Genomic DNA, 21,961 nt, shown 5'->3' with positions numbered 1-21,961 from the left:
TTTCGGCCCAGGAGTATTTGTTGGGCGGCTAAATCTCTCCCACTTCCTTGCCCTCGTATTGATGAGGTACGCGAAAGGTATTTTGCTTGAAATTTTTCCTGATATAACCCATTTATATTTATTTTCATCGCTTCTATGTTTGCCTCTGCCTTTAATTGTGAGATAAATAAAACAATTACGTAGAATTAAATTCATGATTACTCCCACTCACAGACTGTATTGAAGTGCATTTGTTGTCTCAAAGAACTTCATTTAGTTCATTGGCTTAACTAACCCTGATGAATATGCTTTTATATGATAATAATTTTATTCTGACCCTGATTAAAGTATGCAACATGATTAAATATAGAGAGAACTTTTTGGAGGCATAATATAACCCCAAGGGCGAAAAAACTGTTTTGGGGTTACCAACTGTTACAATTAAGCCTAAAAATTCGCTATCTCTAATATTTGTAACAAACGATAGCAACCTTTGGCGCTCTTAGCATAAAAATATCAACTTCCGGCTGTGCGATAACGTTGAAGAAAAATCATTAGGGTCAGCATTTCAAGAATTATAATTTCCGAGAAATCTATCACTGATGAAAGAGTATATTTCAAGCAACAGAGCAATTTTCACAACTCTCCACCGATAATTCCTCAGGTTAGTCCAGAAAACTTTTTCTGAACAAACTGAGGCGGCGGGAAACGTTTGAAAACAGCCGGTTGGTATCCCACGGTGCTTCGCATTCGATCAGCAGAGTGAAACGTCATCGATCTCTTCTCAAATTCAAATGGATTTTATCGCTCCGAGTGCTCAGTTTCCTCCCACAATGCGAAACAGAATGTTAGAGTGGTACACGGCCTTGGGCTGTCAGGTCACACGAATCGGGAACAAAATAAAAATAAATGGGCGGCGCATCAACTTAACAGCGAGACGCGTTTGTTTGAAAGAGAAATACTCGAGTTGGCGCCAACAGGTTGTCAATTGTGTGTATCGACACGGAGTGGGGAGGATAGGAGGACGAGAGCATGAATTGACTTCGTTTTCAGTCGACGTCTTCTTTCCTCGTCGGTTGTCGCGAAGCAAGTGCCGTTCGGAGAGTTGCCGGCACAATGCCCGAAGGAAAGCGAGAAACCAGTTCAGCCGGTGCGACTGCGCGTATACGGCTCTACCGAAACGTGTTCTTCCCAGCGTTATTGGTATGGTAGAGGTGCCAATGAACTAAAATTCAACTGCGGCAAGACTTGTTGATTACACCTATCTACTTGAAATATGTGGCAGTCCTATAAAATGATGTAAATACTTACTCCGGCGTGAAGATGACAAGATAACGTCAATTGAGTATCGAAATATTCACTCCATTTTCTTCAATAGCAATACGTGTTTTCAACCCTTGAGCGACGAAATTAATCCGATGATGATGAAGGCTCCGTCGAACCTTGTTCTTACCCTCGTAATTGTTATGCTAGAAGTGCCAATGAACCAACTGTGGAATAGAATATTTGACTGTAGAAAGACTTGCCAATTGCTCCAATCTACTTGAATTATGTGGCAGTTCCATTAAATGATGTCAATACTCCAGTATTCAGATGTCAAGATACCGTCATTATAATAATAATAATAATAAATTTATTGTTCTAGGACCTTGTCCTATGGAACATATCAAATTTTACAGTTAAGTCTCTGCAGTGAACAACATAGAAAAAGTGAAAATACAATTTAACAGTATTAATGACAAATATATTACAGTATTTTAATTACAATCTTATTTTTCGAGTAAATAAACAAACATTTTCATTTTGAATTGATTAACTAATTCATTCATTAATTAATTTCTCGGTTTTTTATACTCCAGAAAAAGTTTTTTAGATTTTCTCCTTGTGTAACTGCGGCGAATTATGTCCCTTTAATTGATAATATTTTTTATTTCCGGGGTTATCCATGGAAGTTGGTTTCGTTTCGGAGTAAAACTTTTTAGTGGGACATGAATATCTAATAATTGATTTAAATTAATCATAAGGGTTGATACCTTGGTATCTACAGAATTGGTGGACATGAAGTCTGCCCATGGCATATTATCAAATTCTTCTTGAAAATTACGGAGAACAAATTTACTGAAATCGCGGTAGCAAATTACCTTCTCTTTCATTTTTGGCACCTTAAGATTAAATTTTATGTATATTAAATCATGATCAGATAAGAAAGGAACTGGATATTATCGATATTGATATCGATACTGGATATTATCGAGGTATTCACTCCATTTTCTTTAAAAGAAACACTTGTTTTCAGTCCTTGAGCGACAAAATTAGTCCGATGATGATTCTCAAGGCGTAGAAGCAAGTGTCATGCAAGAAGAAAAAAGTAAACAGCATAGATTTTTAATTTTTTCAGTTGAAAATGCTGTTTCACTGAGGTTATACTTGTTACAGCTGAATTTATAATACTTATCTTTGGAATTGATGTGTACTCCATTTTTAAGTGCAGTGGCAAGGTGTTGGAAAGTGAAGTTTAAATTTTATGACTTTTGTAAAATATAATATTGCAAATGCGGTGAGGATATCATTATCCTTGCCAAAACCCGTAAATGCATATTTTAGTATTACAAAAGGATGGGTGGCCAAGTCTGTAGCTAATAATGGTAATGATGCACTCGACTTTGAATGATTCAGGATATAATTTGCTTGAAACACTTTCAGTGTAGCATGGAAGTGTAGCCTGGTAAATGTTTCGGAAAACGGATAGGATATAAATAACACCTGTAACCATTAGGCACTTGGTGGCCATTACAATGATGCATGAATCATAAAATTTACTATGAAATACACCTAAAAAAAAGAAAGACAATTGAAATTATATTTAGTTATGATGCCACTTTAATGGTGTACACTGACCTAAAAAATAACAGAGACCTAACAAAAATACCACCTCCTCCATTGCACCTTTGCTAGAAAAAAAAAGCCGGTAATAATAGCAGGTGGGTATTAAAATAGCTGGGTATTAAAAATCTGGGCGATTTTTTATTAGCCCTAATCGAAAATAAACTGGTGAGACCCCCCCCACTCTTACTCTTCCCTCTTAATTTTACCTGGGGCAGTAACACCGCAATTTGTTTACACCGAGTAACACACTTTTCTTACGACTCGAGGCCACCGTAAACTCGAATCTCCTCTGAAATCTTCAGGTGTGGCACGAAGCCAGATGTCTTGGCTCATGTATCTTTCAGTCCGACCTCTTTTCTCAAGTACCCACTTCATCCCCTAGCGGCAAGTAAATGGAATTCTGCCGATGAATAACCACTGATAAATTAAAATCCGTGGTATCAAACGGTGAGAATTTTATTGCCGACCGAAAAGAAAAAAAAAGAAGTTGCATGGGCCCGCTCATCCGGTGGCCATGGCTTCCTGCGCTTGACCCGAATATCTTTGGCATGAATCCTGCCGCGTCGCGTCGTTAGTTCCTGACGCAATACCTACCTCTCCTTCGATTTACACTGAATGCCCAACGTTGTTCAAGTTGAGGCTTCCAAGTAAATTTTGGAGGAGGGTCTATGCAGTGGAATTCAGCGGGATTCGAATGAACTGTATGGGTGATGCAAAAACAACTTCCTGTTACTTCTCCGTGAACTTTTAAAATACAAAGAAAATCCGCAGGATTCGTCGAAAACTAGTACGCGAGAGCAGAAAGCGTTACGCAGTTTTTAAATGAATTAGGCTAGGAGCCGCTGCAGACTCTTAGCTTAGATAGATTGTGCAATTGAGATGTTACATATATCTTTCAGAGCGACGCGAAAAAAATTATCTTATATTTCTAGGTTTGATAGAAATGATGAAATGAGAGAGTTATTTTCCCAAACGGATTGATATAGGAATTCAGTTTTCTCCAGAGCAATAAAGGACTTTAATACGTACTAGGTGGAACTCGGTTCTCGTGTTTCCTTTTCTTTTTTTGTTGACGGCTAGTGTCCAAATACTCCCCGCCACACGCCCGCTATGGGGGAATGCAGGTTAGGATGAAGATATATTGCGACCTATATCGGAAATATGATCTCAGAAATGTCAAATTCCCGAGTTTTTTTCAGCATGTATTTGTATCAAATGCATATCGTTACGATAATTTTTAATTCATCAAAATGTAGCCGTAGGTCTAATCTAGAAGCTATATCTACCCTACGCAATATTTTTAAATGATAACCTGAGAAAACAAAACTACAATAACGTTTAATATTTCCGCAAAGTGAAGCCTGATACTCTTTTTTACGTTTGGAAATAAACTATGAAATATTTATTTGGATGCAAAGGAACACTCTTTATAGCTTCTTGCTGGTAAAAAGGCCATTTTTTAGATAGGTCCCGTTGACTATCTGTTTATAATATGATGAAACGGCTTTCTTTCGTCACCTTGACTCATTTCAAGGTGATTTGTATAGAGCATCTGGTCTTACCTCATCTCTTCGACCTATTCCCACTGCATTTTCCCTGGCATAAGAAGCCTAATGACAGCGCATGGGCCTTAAATAAGCCACCATAAAATTGAGTTTAACCACCCTTAAGTTTTAACGCTCTCGTACGTCGACCGTTACGGACAGTAAGCAAAAATAGGAGTCAGAACAATATAATTTAACGACCACTGTGGTATTCATGTAATAAAATGTATGGGTTGATATTTGGGATTACCTTCCCTGAAAATTGGAGTGAAGATGCATTTTTTTCATTTTGACGGCCCGCTATAAGTAGGCGCTTACCTGCAACTTGGGTCAGTATAATAATATTGGCTCTCCCGTTCAAATAATTTGCGGACGATGGATTGTATTTCAAATGAGTACCAGGCGAAGGAGAATAGAAATGGCTCTATATGGTTATTAATAGTTGTTGACTGATTAATTTTTCCATTAGAAGTGGCGAAATTAGTGGTATAGTCGCATGGTCGCTTTCCAACCCTTCTCTAAGTGGGCAGGGCCCTGAAATTCTTCATCAGCATCCTCGGATTGGTTTATAGTTATGATATTGTAATCTTACTGCTAGAGGGATAAATAATTGTGATAAAAAACGTAGGAATTGAATAGTTGTTATTTTGACAAAACAAAGTTTAATTTTTATTAAATTATTAATTTAAAATTAAACAATTACATCATCATACAATGCAGATTAATCACGTATCACAATTTCATTAACATACCTTAATGATGAGATCCAATTCGTAGTCTTGGGGCATTAAAAGTTAGATAAAAATATCTAAAAACTCTGCCGTTCTCTGATTCTTGAATATTGGCCACAAAAATTACGAATCCAGGAGACAATTTGAATTTCGAACTCCGCTTTGAAAGAGATACTTTCAGCCTCTGATCACGGCCGCTGGTCCCGTGGCCTTGAGCCACAGATAAAGGTCAAAGATATTATTTAGATTGGTATCATTTCCTCTGTCATAAAGGATCCCTTCTCCTGCCCCAAAAATTGGTCTCCATTCGAATTACACATTTTTTTTCTCTCTTTTTCATTCACGCGGGCGTGAGCGAGATGGCCCCAAGCCACATCCCCGAATCGATGTCTCGGTCTCCTCTCTTTGGCAAGCAGGGCAACGGGGAGGATTTGGCAGACGCTATTATTATTATTATATGTAGATTTTTATTGGGTCGCACAGAGGGGTGAGGGTTGCATGCAGCAACAAGCCGTGCCTAGCCGACGCTGCGGCAAGAGAATGAATCGACTCTACTAGGAAGGAAGTCATGCGACTTTAACACTTTGGGTGCCAACGTATTTCCTAGGTACTACGCTAAAAGTACCGAGGAATAGACCTCTGGACACCTATCAAGGTAAAGACCTTTCTGAAAAGTACGTGTAAATATTAATCTAAGTGGCGTAACACTTTGGCCGTATAATCTTGCATTTTTTTATTTCGAGCATTTTAAATAGCTGTCACTTGCCATGCAAGAAGAACGTAATTCGCACCACTGCCATCTTGAATGACGTCAGCTCATGCAATAGTGTTGTTCGCGTCCGTGCGCATCACTGTAGAGTAGGTAAAGAATTAGTGATTTTGTGGATATTACGCCGTTTCTGTTGTCGTACGTATTTCGTCGATTTGTCGAAGCGCAGCTATAAGTACTGCATTGTGCCTATGTGCAGTAATACTAGTGGAAATGCCTCAAATAAGTATTTTCACACGGTCCCCCAAGACGGTGAACGACGAACTGTTCGGATGAAAAAGTGCCGACGAATTTCAGTTGCTGATTTTGCAGTAGGTTAGGAAAAAAATGAGGTCTCAAAAACAACTAAAGGTATACATTCAAAAACTCTAGGAAATATTTATAACGAGTGGTTTCACCTCTTTATTGTAGTATTTGACGAATTTTTGGTAATATGAGTTAATTTTTATAAATAAAAAAATAGTTGCAGAAGGAGCGCCATCGCGCTCCTGACACTTTTAACGAGAGATAGAAGGAGCGCGATGGCGCTCCCCGGCACTCTAAAGGTTAATTGCCATGACTATTTTAGGCCTTCGGAGTCAAAAATATATTTTCAGGATATGAAGTATAGATAAAGATACACAGAGTATTAAAGGCTATTTCGACACTCACCTGTGTCTCAAATATGAAATTTGTATACCTGATAAAATACTTTTACAATTTTAAGATGCGACATTTGAGTAATTATCTCAGTTACTCTAATAATCGAATGGAATAAATATTTTAAAGTATAAAATTATTTTCTTGTTATAAAAGGATTATATAATTATTCTATTCTATAATTTTTCTCTTCGAACAGAGCCATCAGCAATTTGCTTTTTAATACGTTAAATGAACTGGGACCAATGAACCATTCGAAAAAACTCCTTTCTTGATAAGTAGCTCCCTGAACTATAATTAACACTTAATTAGTCTATTAAGATGCACGATTATATTGTATGTAGACTGAAGTCTTATCAGAAAATCTTTTCAGTTGACTTGATTCGCTTAAACTTTTGCGAGACTCGCTAAATTTACAATTAAAGAAAAATGAGAACAAAACCGGAAACATAAAGACAGGAAAGCCGAAAGAATGACAATAAATCCTGAATTACAATCAGTCTTTTTTAGAAAGGAAGTCATAGAATCCCATAGACTTTTTTAAATTGAGCCGAGAAAGGGATATCTTTATACATTCTTGATATGAACCTCAATCTCAGCTTCATTTGAAGATTGGAAAGAAAAAAGTCAATATAAAAGATTTGATGAAGGAATGGATGGCATAGATTTCCCTCATGGATGATCTATGGAGCAGGGGGGGTTAGATCGGTCTTGCTATAGGGGGAGCCTCATTGGATCTAAACACACAATAGATAAAATCGAAATTTTTGGAGGTTGCCACTTTGTACAAAAGTATTTAGTTATATTTCCCAAAATTTTTACCAACTTTAACGAATTGAACTGCAAATTATTTCTAAACCTTGGGCCTATTTTACACGATTTTGGTATGTTACAATCCAGGGGTGGATCCAGAGAGGGGCTAGAGTGGTCTATATCCCCCCTTCGGTATCCTAGATACTAGAACGAATGGTAATTTTGTTCGGACCCCACTATTACTGAGAGGTTACCTCCCACTTAGCCCCTCTCCCTTTCCTCTATCCCAGATCCGTCACTGGCCTTCATGACTATACCAATAACCCTAATGAAACCTGGTGTTTAAATCTGTTAATAGAAATGCAGTGAACCAAAGGATGACTTCACCATTGATTTTCAATTGAGGAAGTAGTCCAACAGTTCAGCGTCCTTGATGTCGGTCGTAGTCACTAACTACTCTTCAAGTGCTCTTTAATATTTACATTATTGATCCATATTCCGCCGCAGGATATTTCTCGCAACTTTCAAACCTAGCCCGATTCTCAGGAACGAGAAGACAAATGTCGCATCCAGCGCGACAACCTTGCATACATCATGCGACAAGAAGATACGCAGAATAATAAAGATTTATTGAAACGATTATGATATTGTAAATTTTTTCTCGTGATCACATAGGTATCATCATATTTTCACCAAATCCGAAATTCTCTCCAAAAAAAGAATCCTATTTCCGATGATTAGCCCCTGATGACGCTGTAATTCTCAGAATAGGAAGCTGTTACTCGAAAGTAATCGCGACAGTGATAGTGATTCAACTCTTATCCCTTTATGTGAACTATGCGAAGGTCCCTCCAGATTTATCACTCTCATGCACCTAAAGCAGAGGCGTTTGAATCCTTATGTGAGGAGTAGACTGATAGCGTTGCTGTTTAACTTTATCCCCGTGTCAATACTCGACCTCCAGATAATAATCCCTCCACATCCTGTATACGCGTATACGAGCTTCGGTGACGAAAATAATATTGGACCTCCCCGAGTTAGTCGGCCAACATCACTATAATAGCTACGTGGATTCAGCTGATAGTGCTATTTGAGGCTCATGTTAAAGAATAAAGTTTCACCGGTCATAACGTCCTCTTTATATTTCTTTATCATACGTTTATAAAGCATCATCGTCAGTAGGCTTTTTTCTGATGATGCCATGATGCTGCGCTAAAAAAGGTCATTGAAAGTCGACACGAAAATAAAAAAGATAAAAAAATATGGGGTCATCAACAAATTCATCGCATTATTTCGTACGATATGCCACCGAAAGTATTTTACACCTTGCTACGATGATGAAACTAGGTGCCATAATTTGGTTTTTAAAAGTTAGGTGGTTGGGATCCGACAGATGTTATGTATGTCCTCCCATACGCACAAATCCCGATGGTGGTGAAATATTTTGGAGGATCCCCGATCCTGGGTTCTGTATGGAAGGTACTTCAAGTGCATGTAGTAATCCATCCGAATGGTATATTGGTTAGCCGAGGTTCCCTTACTACCGATTTTCAAATGCAGGTAAATAAATAACTATGATAATAGGTTCCTTCTCTACCTTCCAACCGCTATGACAGTCGTAGGTGGTAGGTACTTCTAGCTGTGGGAATTTTACCGCTGTTTCTAATTCTCTAATATGAGATGATACATGGTTGTTGATTGTCTCCATAAGGTATTCCCACAACAGAATTCGCCGCGGCTTAAAACATGATCTGAAACAACTGTAATTGTGTAGCTACTTATTTTATATCCTACTCAATTGATGGCAAATAATTTGCCGAGTGGAACTGACCGGTTAAAATTCTTTGAGTGGCTAGTTACACACCGTGTAGATTTTAAATGGAAACGCCCACTCGGTTCCATAGGACCTACATAATTCACTTTGAGCTCTTGGACGGAAGTAACAGCTGTATTTTACGGGAACGTTGGGAATGTTTTAGGGGGCAGGTCACAGACATATGCAGGAGAGAAAGCAAGAACATGACGGAAAGATCTTCCGCATCGCGTGATCCGTTTGCACGCAGCCCCAGCGCCACCACCGGCCGTTCCCTCGGTGACGTCTCCCCGCGGCGAAATACACAACAGCGGAATGGTATCATAGGGGAGAAGGGGTCAGCAATTCTCTGCAGTCTTACCCCCCGCGCCGCTGAGTAGCAAGTGCTTCGTCGCATCGAGCATCGTATATATGAGGGAACTTGAAAGCTTTTCTTCCACGCCGCCGAACGCTTTTTCCCCCCTTCGTATTTTCGCGACCACCAAGGTCGCTTCTTCGGAATCCGCTTGGGCAGCCACTTCGTCCAACTCTGGCGAGCTCTCTGGCCACAGTGTCAGTTCTCTCGTCGACTCGAGCGGGTGCTTTGATAGTTTCCTCCTACTGAGGAAGGAGTACTACCACGGGCCCACAACCACTCCTGACTCCACCTCCGCATCTTCCTTTTCCATTCCTATCGCTCCTTCCAACCCGCGGAACTTCCTCTTGTGACTGTCACCTTTCCGTGCTGGAGTGTGACGTGATCGCTTGGATTAGTGAGCTCAGCGCATAAAGGTGCATCGGCCACGCGGGAATTTCGCGTAAACCGGACGCGAGGACCTCCCCCATTTCGAAGAGAGGAAGGTGGTGTGAGTCACCTGTTCGCCCCTCCAGGATCGCCCATCCACTTCAACTTCGGCCCGCCTTCCGGACACCTGTGAGGAGCTCCATTCAATCTCATTTGGTCTACCGCCCCAAGTTAATGCACAATACCGTCGGAACGCCGTTGGATGCTTACGGACTGATGACATTGAATCCTCTCCCGCTTGGATGATATCACAAATCAGTTGCTCCTCGTAATTGACCTACATCAAGCCGGTGGACAAGCACAAGGACAGGTAAGAGCACAACCTTACTGCACTTCAGACTCGTCCCACATTTGTGCTCGCGAGCTGGGTAGGTTTTTGTGTCCATTTGATCATTTTTCACTTTCACTCCAGTCTAGTTGGTGATTTCCAATGTGTTCAACATTTGCAGATTTATTTTGTGGTACAGTGGGATAGGAGACGAGAATTCACATCGTATATTCAGCACTAGTAATTTATACCTGACTATGATTTCGACAACTTGAATAACATTACGTCTTAGGGTCAATGCCATTCGAAACGAAAATTCCTTGACGAAATAAATCACCTATTAAGTCCGTCCGTTAACCCCGTTCCTTGAAATGAACCACAAGGGGGTGTTTCTGGCAGGGGGCAGAATCATATTATGTTATATTATCTTGATAATGACATAGTATTGTCGACTCCATTGTCAGGAATGAAGCGTTTGTGTGCTATGCACGAAGCGAATTTTCAGATCGTATCCATTGTGTTATTAGAATGACTTGCGTGTGTCTTATAGCAGGTGTCGATGGAGGTATTGGAAAAACACTTCATGAAGGATTTGGCAGAAGCTGCGCGTGAGAAGCAAATTCACATAAAAAATTATTTTTTTCACCCCAAATTGAAATAATTTTTAAGGCAAATGATGCAACAGTGCTCGTGTATTAATGGCATTTTTCATCTATAACACATTTCTAATACAGTTCTCAAGGATTGTATCTCCCAAAATGTTTTTCTCTCATGAGCTATCACGTATGTATTCCGAAAAAAGTGCTATTATCCCTACGAATGGCATGAGTGCATGCCAATGTGGCAAGTGTACTCATCTTTCGAAATTCATTAAGAACTTCTAGGCGTAAGAAGAGATTGTTATCGTTTGCTACGGTCATGTCATGAAGCAAACGATGTCATAAGCTAGGCCATCATTCCTTCTTATAAAAAAATAGAAATCAAAATCCTAGCCGCTCATTGCAAATTAGGAGCTTATCTTTGAAAGTAATGTAAAATTTACATTAACTGTAGCTTGAAGGAATTCTATAATACTTTTTTTACACAACACCTGATGTCATTCCCTACACTTATTTATTCTAAATTGTATTCTACAAAGTCACTAAGTGCATTCAACCAGTACCGTTTAATAATTGTACAAGCAGAATTGTATGTTTTCGGAAGAAGATCAGCTAACGATTCCCTGAACGAACGGCAAATAATGGTTTTTGAGTTGTCGACTTTGCCCGCGCCTAGTTGCTTGCGGCTGCAGATTAAGTAATGACGAACGAAGGCACGTGGAGTAACGATGAGCCGATGCCATCACTGGAGGCGCTTGCCAGGGTGCTGAAGATCCGAGTCATCAATGACTATTCATTGCTTCTTTCTATGGCCATGGAGGGTTTAGCATTGCGTAAAATATGATGGTGATCATAATGAAGCGATTTCAAGAGTAAGATTAAAACTGGTCCCTTTAATGGTCAAAATTCGGATTCTCATAATGTTAGAAAAAGACTTCCTAAATTACAATCGCCTTTTTAAATGTACTAAAAATTTGGAATTGAGAAGACCTACCGTCCATTATAATAATATTGTATTTAAATATAATTAAAAACTAACGTGGTGTGTTTTTTGAACCATTTCTTCCCATCCAACTTTTGTACACATTTTTCGCCTCATTTTAATGCCATGAATTTGAGCGTGCATTCACGTCAATGCATTTTTTAAATCACCAGCTTCCAGGATCTTTCAGTTCGTTTTCACGTATCCCCTTAGAAGTCATTCTCCTCACGTTGTTACTCAATGAAATGATATGATTTGTTATAGAATTAAAAAAAATGAAATCTAAACAATGATTCTGCAGTGCAACAGTAAAATATTCGTCCGATAGTATATAACCATCGCATATTTTAGTTTTATATGCATGCGTCGAAAAAATATTTAAGGCTAAATATGACGACGCTTTGATACCCAGAAAGTTAGAACAGTATTGCTTTGATCCCTGTAATTCGAGATTCCTGCTACAAAGCTGTGGGGTAACTAAGGTAAAAAATCTAGATTATTTTTTGTGATAGTTTCCGTTCGACTGTATGGGCCAACCATAATCAGAAATGGTCGAAAATAGGTTTTTCGCAAGGTTAGAAACGGGCTCTCTTTCAATAGATATAATTGGTAATATAGAGGATTAAAATTACATTATAATAAAATTGTATTAAAATACAATTATCAACTAATGGCGTCACCTGCGCACCCTCCCAACCCCAGGCAATAGGGAAGGTCGGCGATCCAATGTCAAATATATCCTTTTCCATCTTCTGCTTCTTTTACTCAAAATGAAGCTCAATTCCTAAGTTGGCATGACATATTATAAAGTGAAGTGATCTACGCGTTAAAGATCTAATTTTAATAATACTTTTGATGTTGCGGGCGTGGCAGTCGTCTTGGACCAAAGTCTTTGACTGTGGAATATATTGTCATTTAAATCAGTATATATTTTGCACATTAGTAGAGAATAATATCTTATCTAATAGCGCTTCGTGAAAAAAGTGGGGAAAGAATCTCAAGATTTCATTTAAACCCATATTTTCTATAATGTCATGCAAACCAGCCGTCGATCGAGGTACATTTACCAACATGTGATGAAAAAACTCATTTGGGTAAAATTATTAGCTTGTGCATAATCATGAGAAAATAGTAAATAATATATTTATAAGCCTCGGCATTGGTTTTTATGAACTTGACCTCAACTATGTATACGTGGGCAAGTTTGTGACTACCATTGCTTCTATAATTAATTAAGGCGGATAGGGCAGAATTCGTAGCTGCTTAAGTAATGCAGTCATCCGTTTGTATTCTTTTCATTATATTTTGTGTAATTTGAGCCAAAGTGATCAACAAAAATGAATGAAAATTTAACAGATTATGAAAAATCAGGATTATGGTGGAGCAAGAGACGAGAAATAATACTACTTTTACAAAAAAGCATAACTTTATTAGTGAAAATTTTTAACTCTACAGTGACTAGATTATTCTTATAGCTTGATGAAAATATTTAATGACCACAGGAAAAAATATGCCTAAAATTTCTCTTTTAGACTATAAGGCTCCTTTTTGTACTATTCCATGATTTATTTTATTTTACTGCTTTATTTTTCTATGCTACAATATGAGTTGGTTATGATTGATACTAAATATTATAAACCCCATTAATGTCCAGTTTTTGGTGCAGTATAATAAACCTGTAACCGGCTAACTCACTGTTGGAATTGGCTAAAATGCGTGAGCAACGAATGGCTTTGCTACAATTATACTTAATGATGAAGCCATCGTTGCAGCTTAATGACCTTCCTTCTTTTTATTTCATGCATATAATTCCTCATGATTTTCATAAAAATTATTTTTACTCTGAGAATAAATTTTCAGATCGAAGGCAGACGTAGTACAATTCAGACTAGCTACCCAATGAATATTGTATGACCTTGAGTGAATTTTCAGCACCAAAGCATACCTTAGATAGTTTTTGGCACAATTTTTTCATGTGTATAATTTAATCAATTGTAAACATATTACGTAGGGGACATATTTTATGGGGACTTAGGCTTGTTCCAACTAAGAGCATTTTAAATCTTCGCGCTTAAAAAGACCGACCTGAAGGTCGAAATGTCCGCAATATCTAGTTCAGCTTTTCACCACTAAGGTGAAAGCACTCAAGTACAAAAATTCGAGCTCCTATTTATTCACAGACCCTTTTAAAGCAACCGTTGTGATAGAGGATATTTCTTTTGAATTTATTGGGTGAGTTGAGTTGGTTTAATTAAATGCGTTGTTTGGGCTACGATTTGTTTGTTGTTTGCTGATTTCTTCTTGTTCTTGTGATTAACATTTTTGTGGGTTGCATAGTAATAGATTTTTTGATCATTTACTGAAAAGGGTTTGTCCGCTGCATTCGGCTTTTTATTTAATTTTTGAAATAAAGTCTGTAGCGAATACTTAGTGGGCATTTCACCAAGATTTCTGTTCTACTTTCATTAAAATATGACCCGTAATATGGCGAACAATTATCTGATCGGAGAAGTCAATGTTATCTGTCCATTATTAAAGTAATGAAACTATACAGTGAATGAACAACCGATTTAATGAAAATTAAAGTTTAATATATTCATCTTTCACTTATCAATCTGGAGCAGGGTCTTTTTGATGCTGCAAAATGGCAAATTTTGGAACTCAAGCAGCTATTAGATCCAAGTGGACTGACCTTGTTGAATCGTCCACATTCGAAGTGCCTGATGAAGTTTCATCTGGAGTTCGGAGTGTTGTAGGATGGCTGAAGCAGGTTAAGATCTTTCATATGGTGACCGTGCATGCTCACCCATTTCTTGTGTAAGTAGTGTGCATCGCTTGATATTGTTCGTGACTGTTGGTGGATTTTGTTGTAGAAGCAACTGGATTTCTATTTTGTAGGGGATAGTAGTGCAACCGCCCTATTGTTATCTTTGTAATAGGTGTTCATTAAAGAATTTTTTTCAAGGATACGGAGTGCATAAATTTTATTTTTAAAGAAATCTGTAGCATGCTTATTGCTTGTGTGTACATATATGCATTTATTATTGAAAATTTTCAGGAATATATTTCCTTTATAATTTGTACAAGGCTATTTGGTGCCTGTAGTCTAATGCTCTTCTTATTTAATGTGCATTTTGCACCATGTTCCCTTTACTGTTTTGCTATTTTCCCCATTTTTAATCTTCAAGTGCTAGGTTGCAGCAAGTCTAAATTTATTTATTCTCTAATTATAAGTACTTATTTTAATGTATTTATGAGTGTAGTTGAAAATCTTGTAGTTATGCGACTGAATAATGAGTATCTTGGAAAGTTGAGGCACATGAGTAGGATTGATTGATGCAACTGTTGTAAAACAGAACTCCTCCTTAAAATTTTGAAAATATTTTATGAGGTTCCACCACATTATACCCTCATGATAAGACTTTTTACTTCCCTTCCGATTCTGTGTGTCATCATCTGGTCTGGAAATATTGTTACCCTAGTCACGGATTATTAACCCTATTGCTGCGGCCCTCCCTCTGGAAACCTACCCATCACATGCGACTAAAGCGCTATGTGCATGGCAGGGTGGATGTAAAGGTACGTTCACTGCAGCCTGCTGTGCGAACATACTAGGTACGTTCACAGCAGGGGAAGGGTTAAAGTAATTATGATTCTAGTTGAGACTTGGTCAAAATTTGTTCCACAAAATGCTGTTATGACTTCTTTGTCATTTCATGAAAATTTGGAAGCTCCTTGGGAGTTCAATGTTTCTGTGAAATCCTGCTTTGCTTTTATTTAAAAAAATGTCTCAATGGATGTATGCATTAATTTGTGATTTTATTAAAAAAGAAATGCCTCAATAGGCATTTTTTTAATAAATGCAAAATTTTTCATTGATAGTGAAAGTAAAAGTTAGAAGAATTACTCGGTTCATCCACTTCAGTAGACCCCAGGCATTACTGTTTTTATTGATCCCTCTCACTGATCTCTTTCTATATGATCTATTTCCTTTTAGAATTGTAGTTATTATCTTATTGTGGTTATGCTTCTACCCATAACTCATCTTCCAGTGTCACTTCTTGGTGCCTTAGGCAGAATTTATTTTGTGGGTATAACTTGAGGGAGGGTGAATGTTTAGGGGTTCATTCAATAGGGTAGTTTCCTTCATCAAAGAAAACGTAATGCATTGATTGCGAATTCTTACCCACCATTAGTGTATTCATAATAAACAAATTATTTGGTTTTAGAAATCCCAGTTTAGGCGAATGGCAATGGTCAATTTTAACCTCATTTGAAAAAGGCCAGATTGGCGCCCTTGCGATGCCACTCCACGTGACGTCACAGGGACCTAGTTTCTATACGAGTAGATAGGAGTTTTACATCGCCTGAGATTACCAATGCATGCATGAGGCACAGAGCTTAGGGAAACATATCTTAATAATCACCTGTTAAAACTGGCTAAGGTCGAAAAGTTTTCTTTGTTTGATAAGGTGTTAATAATCCTTATTTAAGCCAAGCGCTACCAGCTAGCAGGGTACTCGGCTACTAGCAACCTGCGTCGTATCAGCGCTCAAAGCCTTGCCCCAAGGTCACCTCACGAGGTGGCAGGGGGAACCAGAAATACGCCACACGGACTTTTTCCCATCATTCCTACTTAGCCATCGCATTTTTGCGTGCTTGAAATTTTTCACTTTTCGTTTAACCGCGAAAAATAGATTTTGTCATTTAAAAATCTAAAAGTGTGAAACTCGTACTCCAGGAGTAATAATCTTTCGAATTAGGCAATAAAAAAATAATAGGAAACCACCCTATTCTGTGAAACCTTAAAAATTTTGGGGAATTTGAAATCCTCTGTTGGCCTTTCTTAGTTTTGCTATGATTGAACGTATTTTTCTTAGTTTTATATCATTTTAAGGTGATTTTGGTTTAATTTTGCTACGTGTGACTTATAAGTGTCATGCTTTTATAGATCAGGAAGATTGAATTTTTTTCATAATTGGTGTGGCATCCTTAAGTATGTAAAGGATATGCTCATAGTTGTCACGGTAGATGGAGTCAGGTGGCTGTTACGAAGGGGATTTGCCAATGTCGCTAGTTCATTACCTGTGGTGTTTTGTGTACATGAGTTTGGGAGAATTCCATGGGTCTCCATTCTGTAATGTGACTTATTTGTCAGGGTTAACATGGGTCAAAGAGATGTAGGGGCTCAGGTGTTTTTCCTAGGATCTACATGACCATCAATGTACTGCTACTGTCCCTTTTCTTTGGAATTGTATTTAGACTTCTTTCTCTGTGACAACTTTAACTATGTGTAAAAGGGTGCCCTATGTGAAGTTCACCTCCCTTCCACACTCTACATTACTACATACCAAGTTCAAGAATTCTAAGCACCATAATTTTCCTTCTTGGTAAAAATTGGTATTACCTTAATATGTTTTATGCATTTGTACAGTGAAAATACGTAAAAATTTCTTTCTTGGCTCAAGGGGAGGGGACTCTATTCCTTTAGTACAAGTTCTGCAGTAGGATCTCTTCAGGACATCTCATTCAAGATTTGTGTTTTAAATGGTCGACAATACCTGAGATAAAAATGAATTTTATATTTTTTTTAAGTTTTGAAATGGAGTTTAAATTGAGTACGTTAGTCATATCTTGTGGATGAATGCAGATGATTGTTCCACAGCACCATCATTTCAGCTTTATGTTGCACGTGTACTTTTGCTGGAGGACAACAGTAATTTAAAATATGCTCATCATCATCATCATCACTGGTCAACAATCCTAGGATTGGTTTGACGCAGCTCTCCACTCAGTTCTCCTATCAGCTAATCTTTTCACTCCTACGTAATTCTTCTCTTTCACATCTCTCTTTACTTGTTCCATATATTTTGTCCGAGGTCTTCCTTTTCCATTCTTGCCTTCCACTTGCCCTTCGACGATTGTCTTCATCAGGCCATCATGTCTCAAGATGTGGCCTATAAGGTTGTTCCGTCTTCTTATTAAGGTTTTCATGAGGCTTCTCTTCTCTCCTACCCTTCTTAGCACTTCCTCGTTACTAACTCGGTCAATCCATTTGATTTTCATCATTCTTCTGTAGCACCACATTTCAAAGGCCTCTATCCTTGCTTTCTCCGCTGTGGTCATTGTCCATGCCTCACTTCCGTATAGGAGCATACTCCAGATGTAGGTTCTTATGAATTGTTTCTTTACTTCCATATTTAAGTTTCCCGCTGTAAGCAGGTCTCTCTTTTGGTGGAATACTCTCTTCGCCTGGGCTATTCGCTAATATCTTCATATTCTTTTATTAGTGTGAACAAATAGTAGTGGCTAATTTTGACATACCCTCATTTCCAGGTATGATTTCAGTTATGCTGCTGATGTAGATAGCTTTACGAAGCTGCTCGAAAATAGCATGGTTTTAGCTGTGCTTGGACTTCCGTGTATTTCCTCGGCTACCAAATGAGCAGAATCGCTTTGCTTGCTAGCAAGAAGACTTACAATTTTCTCCTAAACCAGCTCTCTGGATGTGTTGATGTTGACTAATACAGTTGTTCTCATCTGCTTTATAGTCGCTCACACAATGACACATGACAATTATTCCTTAGGCAGAGAATTGAGAAGTTTACTTCCTGATATATAGGGATCGAATTTGTCAGACAAAATTAATTTCTGTATTAATCTACACTGTGGTATTGTGCAAAAATGTACAGTGCAACCTCGATATAACGACACCCCACGGTGCACTAATAAACACTCGCTGTAGCGAATTGTCGCTTTACCGGAGGTGGAGCAAATAATAGCCAATATACCTGTTGCGAACAGATATACAGGAACAGGAGTGGTGCAGCGACAGATAAACATCTATCCGATAAACGTAAGCATAAATCCAGACGAAAGGCGATGTTTTTTTGCATCACTAAATTTCCTTACTCAATTAACGACTAACTATTCAAACAATTTATAAGCGCCGCACTGAATAAAAATCATGCAAAGCATTGTTTCGTCAATCATTATATTTATAGAACGACAGTTTACCACATAAATTTGAGACTGAGCACTCCATTAACTTCATTTATAACAGATCACTAGCAGTTACAGAGGTTAAGGAGTCTTGATGAAAGTCTTCCAGCGGTGAAACCCTCGCTATGGCGAGAGCCAACGCCGAAAGGGCCTCGTAAAAACGAATTTTTTAACACGCTTATTATAGGATCAATTGACGGTGCATCGGCTATCTCTTGTAATAGCGGGGGTGTCGCTATAGCCCGTACTCGCTTTAACGAGGTTCCACTGTAGTTAATGTTCTTTGGTTCATTTCTCATTTGAGTGGCAACAAAATAATTACAGACACCAGCCGGTTTTGAATTTGTGACTTCTTGTTTTCTTTCATCACATCACTCCATGTGAAATGTAATAATGCAATAATTCTTCCCATTTGCTTTGAATCTAATAATGCTATGATACGCGTACAGTTTGAGCTAATTGATACCCTCTGTAGCTTTCAGCTTCGAATCAAATTCCCCCTACCTTAAAAAGTAGTTGTACAGATGCCGGTACGGAACACTGGCTTATTTAGCCCACCGGTAATTTTCACTCATTATTAGAAGGAACCATTAATGTTGATGGAAGCGGTTGCACCACGTCTGGTCAGAGACCTGCAGGCACAGGGGCAGTTGAATTTTTACGTTTGATCTAATCATTTTGGTCTATTTATCGTGCTGACTGATAAGAGAGCCATCATGATCTATTCGCTGATTCATACACAATGGCTAAGGAAGTGCTTGCATTGTAGTTGGTTATGTTTATCTAGCAATTAATTTTGCCTGCCATTGTCTCAATACAGAGAGCTTTATAATCCAGAGGTATTTGCCGAGAGACGGATTGTGGCCAGGTGACATTGTAAAATGTTAGGGGTTATAGGACAAAATACAAATGCTAATGGCAGACAATTCTTTTGAGAAAATTGCAGGGAAGGTATTTTCTTTACGTGGTGTTAAATGAGTATGTAGTGGTAGACCGTGGTATTTTAATGTCTCATAGTTTTTAGTAAAAAAGTAAATTTCTTCTCTTTCACATCCTTCTGTACCTGTTCCATACATTTAATTCGCGGTCTTCCTTTTCCATTCTTACCGTCTACTAGCCCCTCAGCAATTATCATCTTCATGAGGCCATTATGCCTTAAGATGTTGGTGATGAGGTTGCTCTATCTTCTAATCAAGGTTTTCATGAGGCTTCTCTCCTATTCTTCTTTGGACTTCCTTATTATTTATCCGGTCGATCCAAACGATCCTCAGTTTTCTTATGTAGCACCACATTTAGAAAGCCTGGAAGACAGGTGTGACCCATTATTGAGTCGCATAGCAGCAAACATATTAAACATTGCATTAAATATGCATTCATAAGTTATTAAACGTATTTGTCTTTGTAAAATATTGAACTTTGTTTTATCTTTATCCAGTTTAACCTTAGCTAACCTGGTGGTCAGGATTTTATTGATATAATTGTAAAATTTATTTTATTGTCATTTATGTAAAATACCTTTATTGCATTTACATTTATAATGCTGATGTATTATGCTCAAATTCAGCCGAAAAATAGTTCTTTGATTCATCCTGAATTATTTTGAAGTCATATTACACCCTTTTGCATTGGCTCATTTTATTATCAGTCAGGACCTTTTAACCCTAATATGGGCAAGGTGAGTCTCTTGGACTCATCGCAACACATTTTTGAGAATTTAATTGTGTTATTGAAATGTCAGCATGCTGTAAATTTTTTACTTCTTCTTATTTTATATTTCCTATAAATTAGAGTAATTCAAACTTCTTTCAGAATTAAAGTACATACCTAAGAAATAATTTTTTTCGCTGAATTCCCACAAATCCGGGCAAAGTGAGTCTGTTTGCACGAAATGTAAAAAGTAACGTGCATTTTACAAATATTTGGTTTGAATTGTCAAAATAATATAAAATTATCACTATGTACATGTAACGATAAATATTTGGTGTTTTACGTAGTGAAAACAGAAAGAATTAGTTAACCCGGCGGTAGTCGCGCCCATTTTCCAAACATAAACGGTCGCGTGGGGTGTCTCTGACACCCCAAAAGATTTTCTTCAATTTCTTTCAAATAGTATATGTTATTTAAAAATTTCACATCTCGACGTATCCTTTGTTTATTTAGGAATGGCTTTACTATATATTTCAAACCATAAATTCAACTTTTATTATTTTTAAGAAAATATTTTTGAATACCCTATTTTCCAGTAGGCAGTCCCAGTTCCTCCGGAAAAATTGCCAACTTTTTTTTTGTTTCAGCCAAAGAACACAGTTGAAATGTTGAGATATAAATACATGGCATATAATTTTATAAACATCAATCACTGTATCTCATCATATTTTCAGCGTCGACCTCTATTTGCCTTACGTAAATACTAATAAATGTACTAAAATAATTTACTTATCGATATTGAATCGATTTCCCAGAATGTACTTTTGAGGAAAAATTTACGATGATATTACGGTCTATTATAACTATTGAAATACTCCTGTAACAAATTATATACGGCACTGGAAAGGTAAACTAATAAATATGTAGTCCTTAACAGAATTTCAATGTCGCGCTATTGAAAAGTTTTATTGAATCTAAAGAATGTAGAAAGTAAATCATGTAAACTATTTACTTACTTCTAATCACTTCTCAAATTTTCAGCAAATGTGTACCACGCATTAGTTTCTAACACATTTCACAGTGTATTTTTGTTTTTATATCTGTTGGAAAAAAACACATCTTCCAAATTTTTTTTCTTTTTTTCTGCTCATCCTTTTCTCAGGCTCATTTTACGCATATTTCTCTATTTTTAAAGTCTCTAGAGATCGTGTTCAATATGGATCTAATTATACCGTATGGAAAAGTTAACGATCGAGTTATCTCACAAAGAAAACTTCTTTGCGATGTGATATTGAATTGGAATACCTAGGTATAACAAATGCACTGATGTCAACAGAGTTTGGCAAATGAAAGGAAATGGCCATGGACCATCTCCTGATGTTTCTGTTTGAATGATAGGTGCTGCCTATTTTGTCTAATGTGGCTAGACCTCCTTCAGTGCAGTTAGAAAAGGTCAATATTTCCGGTTTTCTTTTATTATCTGTTCGGCTTGGATTCATTGACAGAAATAGCTGTAGGAATTGTTGGCGAAAGAATTGCATTCTTTGACCATTTTACAACGCAGG

At 37.7% G+C, this 21,961-nt stretch overlaps 1 protein-coding gene across 7 annotated transcripts in view; it reads left to right on the top strand.

Moving 5' to 3' along the window:
- Positions 1–9,443: 9,443 nt before the first annotated feature.
- The window catches only part of LOC124156255 (trifunctional nucleotide phosphoesterase protein YfkN), a 37,382-nt gene continuing 24,864 nt past the window's right edge, over positions 9,444–21,961 (top strand). The window contains exons 1-2 of one of the 7 annotated variants that reach the window (XM_046530674.1): positions 9,444–10,208; positions 14,372–14,517. In XM_046530674.1, coding sequence (XP_046386630.1) covers positions 14,392–14,517 — 126 coding nt within the window. In that variant the 5' untranslated portion in view covers positions 9,444–10,208; positions 14,372–14,391. Of the gene's footprint in view, positions 10,209–13,867; positions 13,980–14,073; positions 14,285–14,371; positions 14,565–21,961 lie in introns of those variants that run through there. The other 6 variants (XM_046530675.1, XM_046530672.1, XM_046530673.1 and 3 more) reach the window with 6 other exon arrangements.

The sequence above is a fragment of the Ischnura elegans genome, chromosome 3, assembly GCF_921293095.1.
Source record: "Ischnura elegans chromosome 3, ioIscEleg1.1, whole genome shotgun sequence".
NCBI lineage: Eukaryota > Metazoa > Arthropoda > Insecta > Odonata > Coenagrionidae > Ischnura > Ischnura elegans.
The sequence above is the reverse complement of the archived record's forward strand: the minus strand, read 5'-3'. Positions and strand labels throughout refer to the sequence as shown.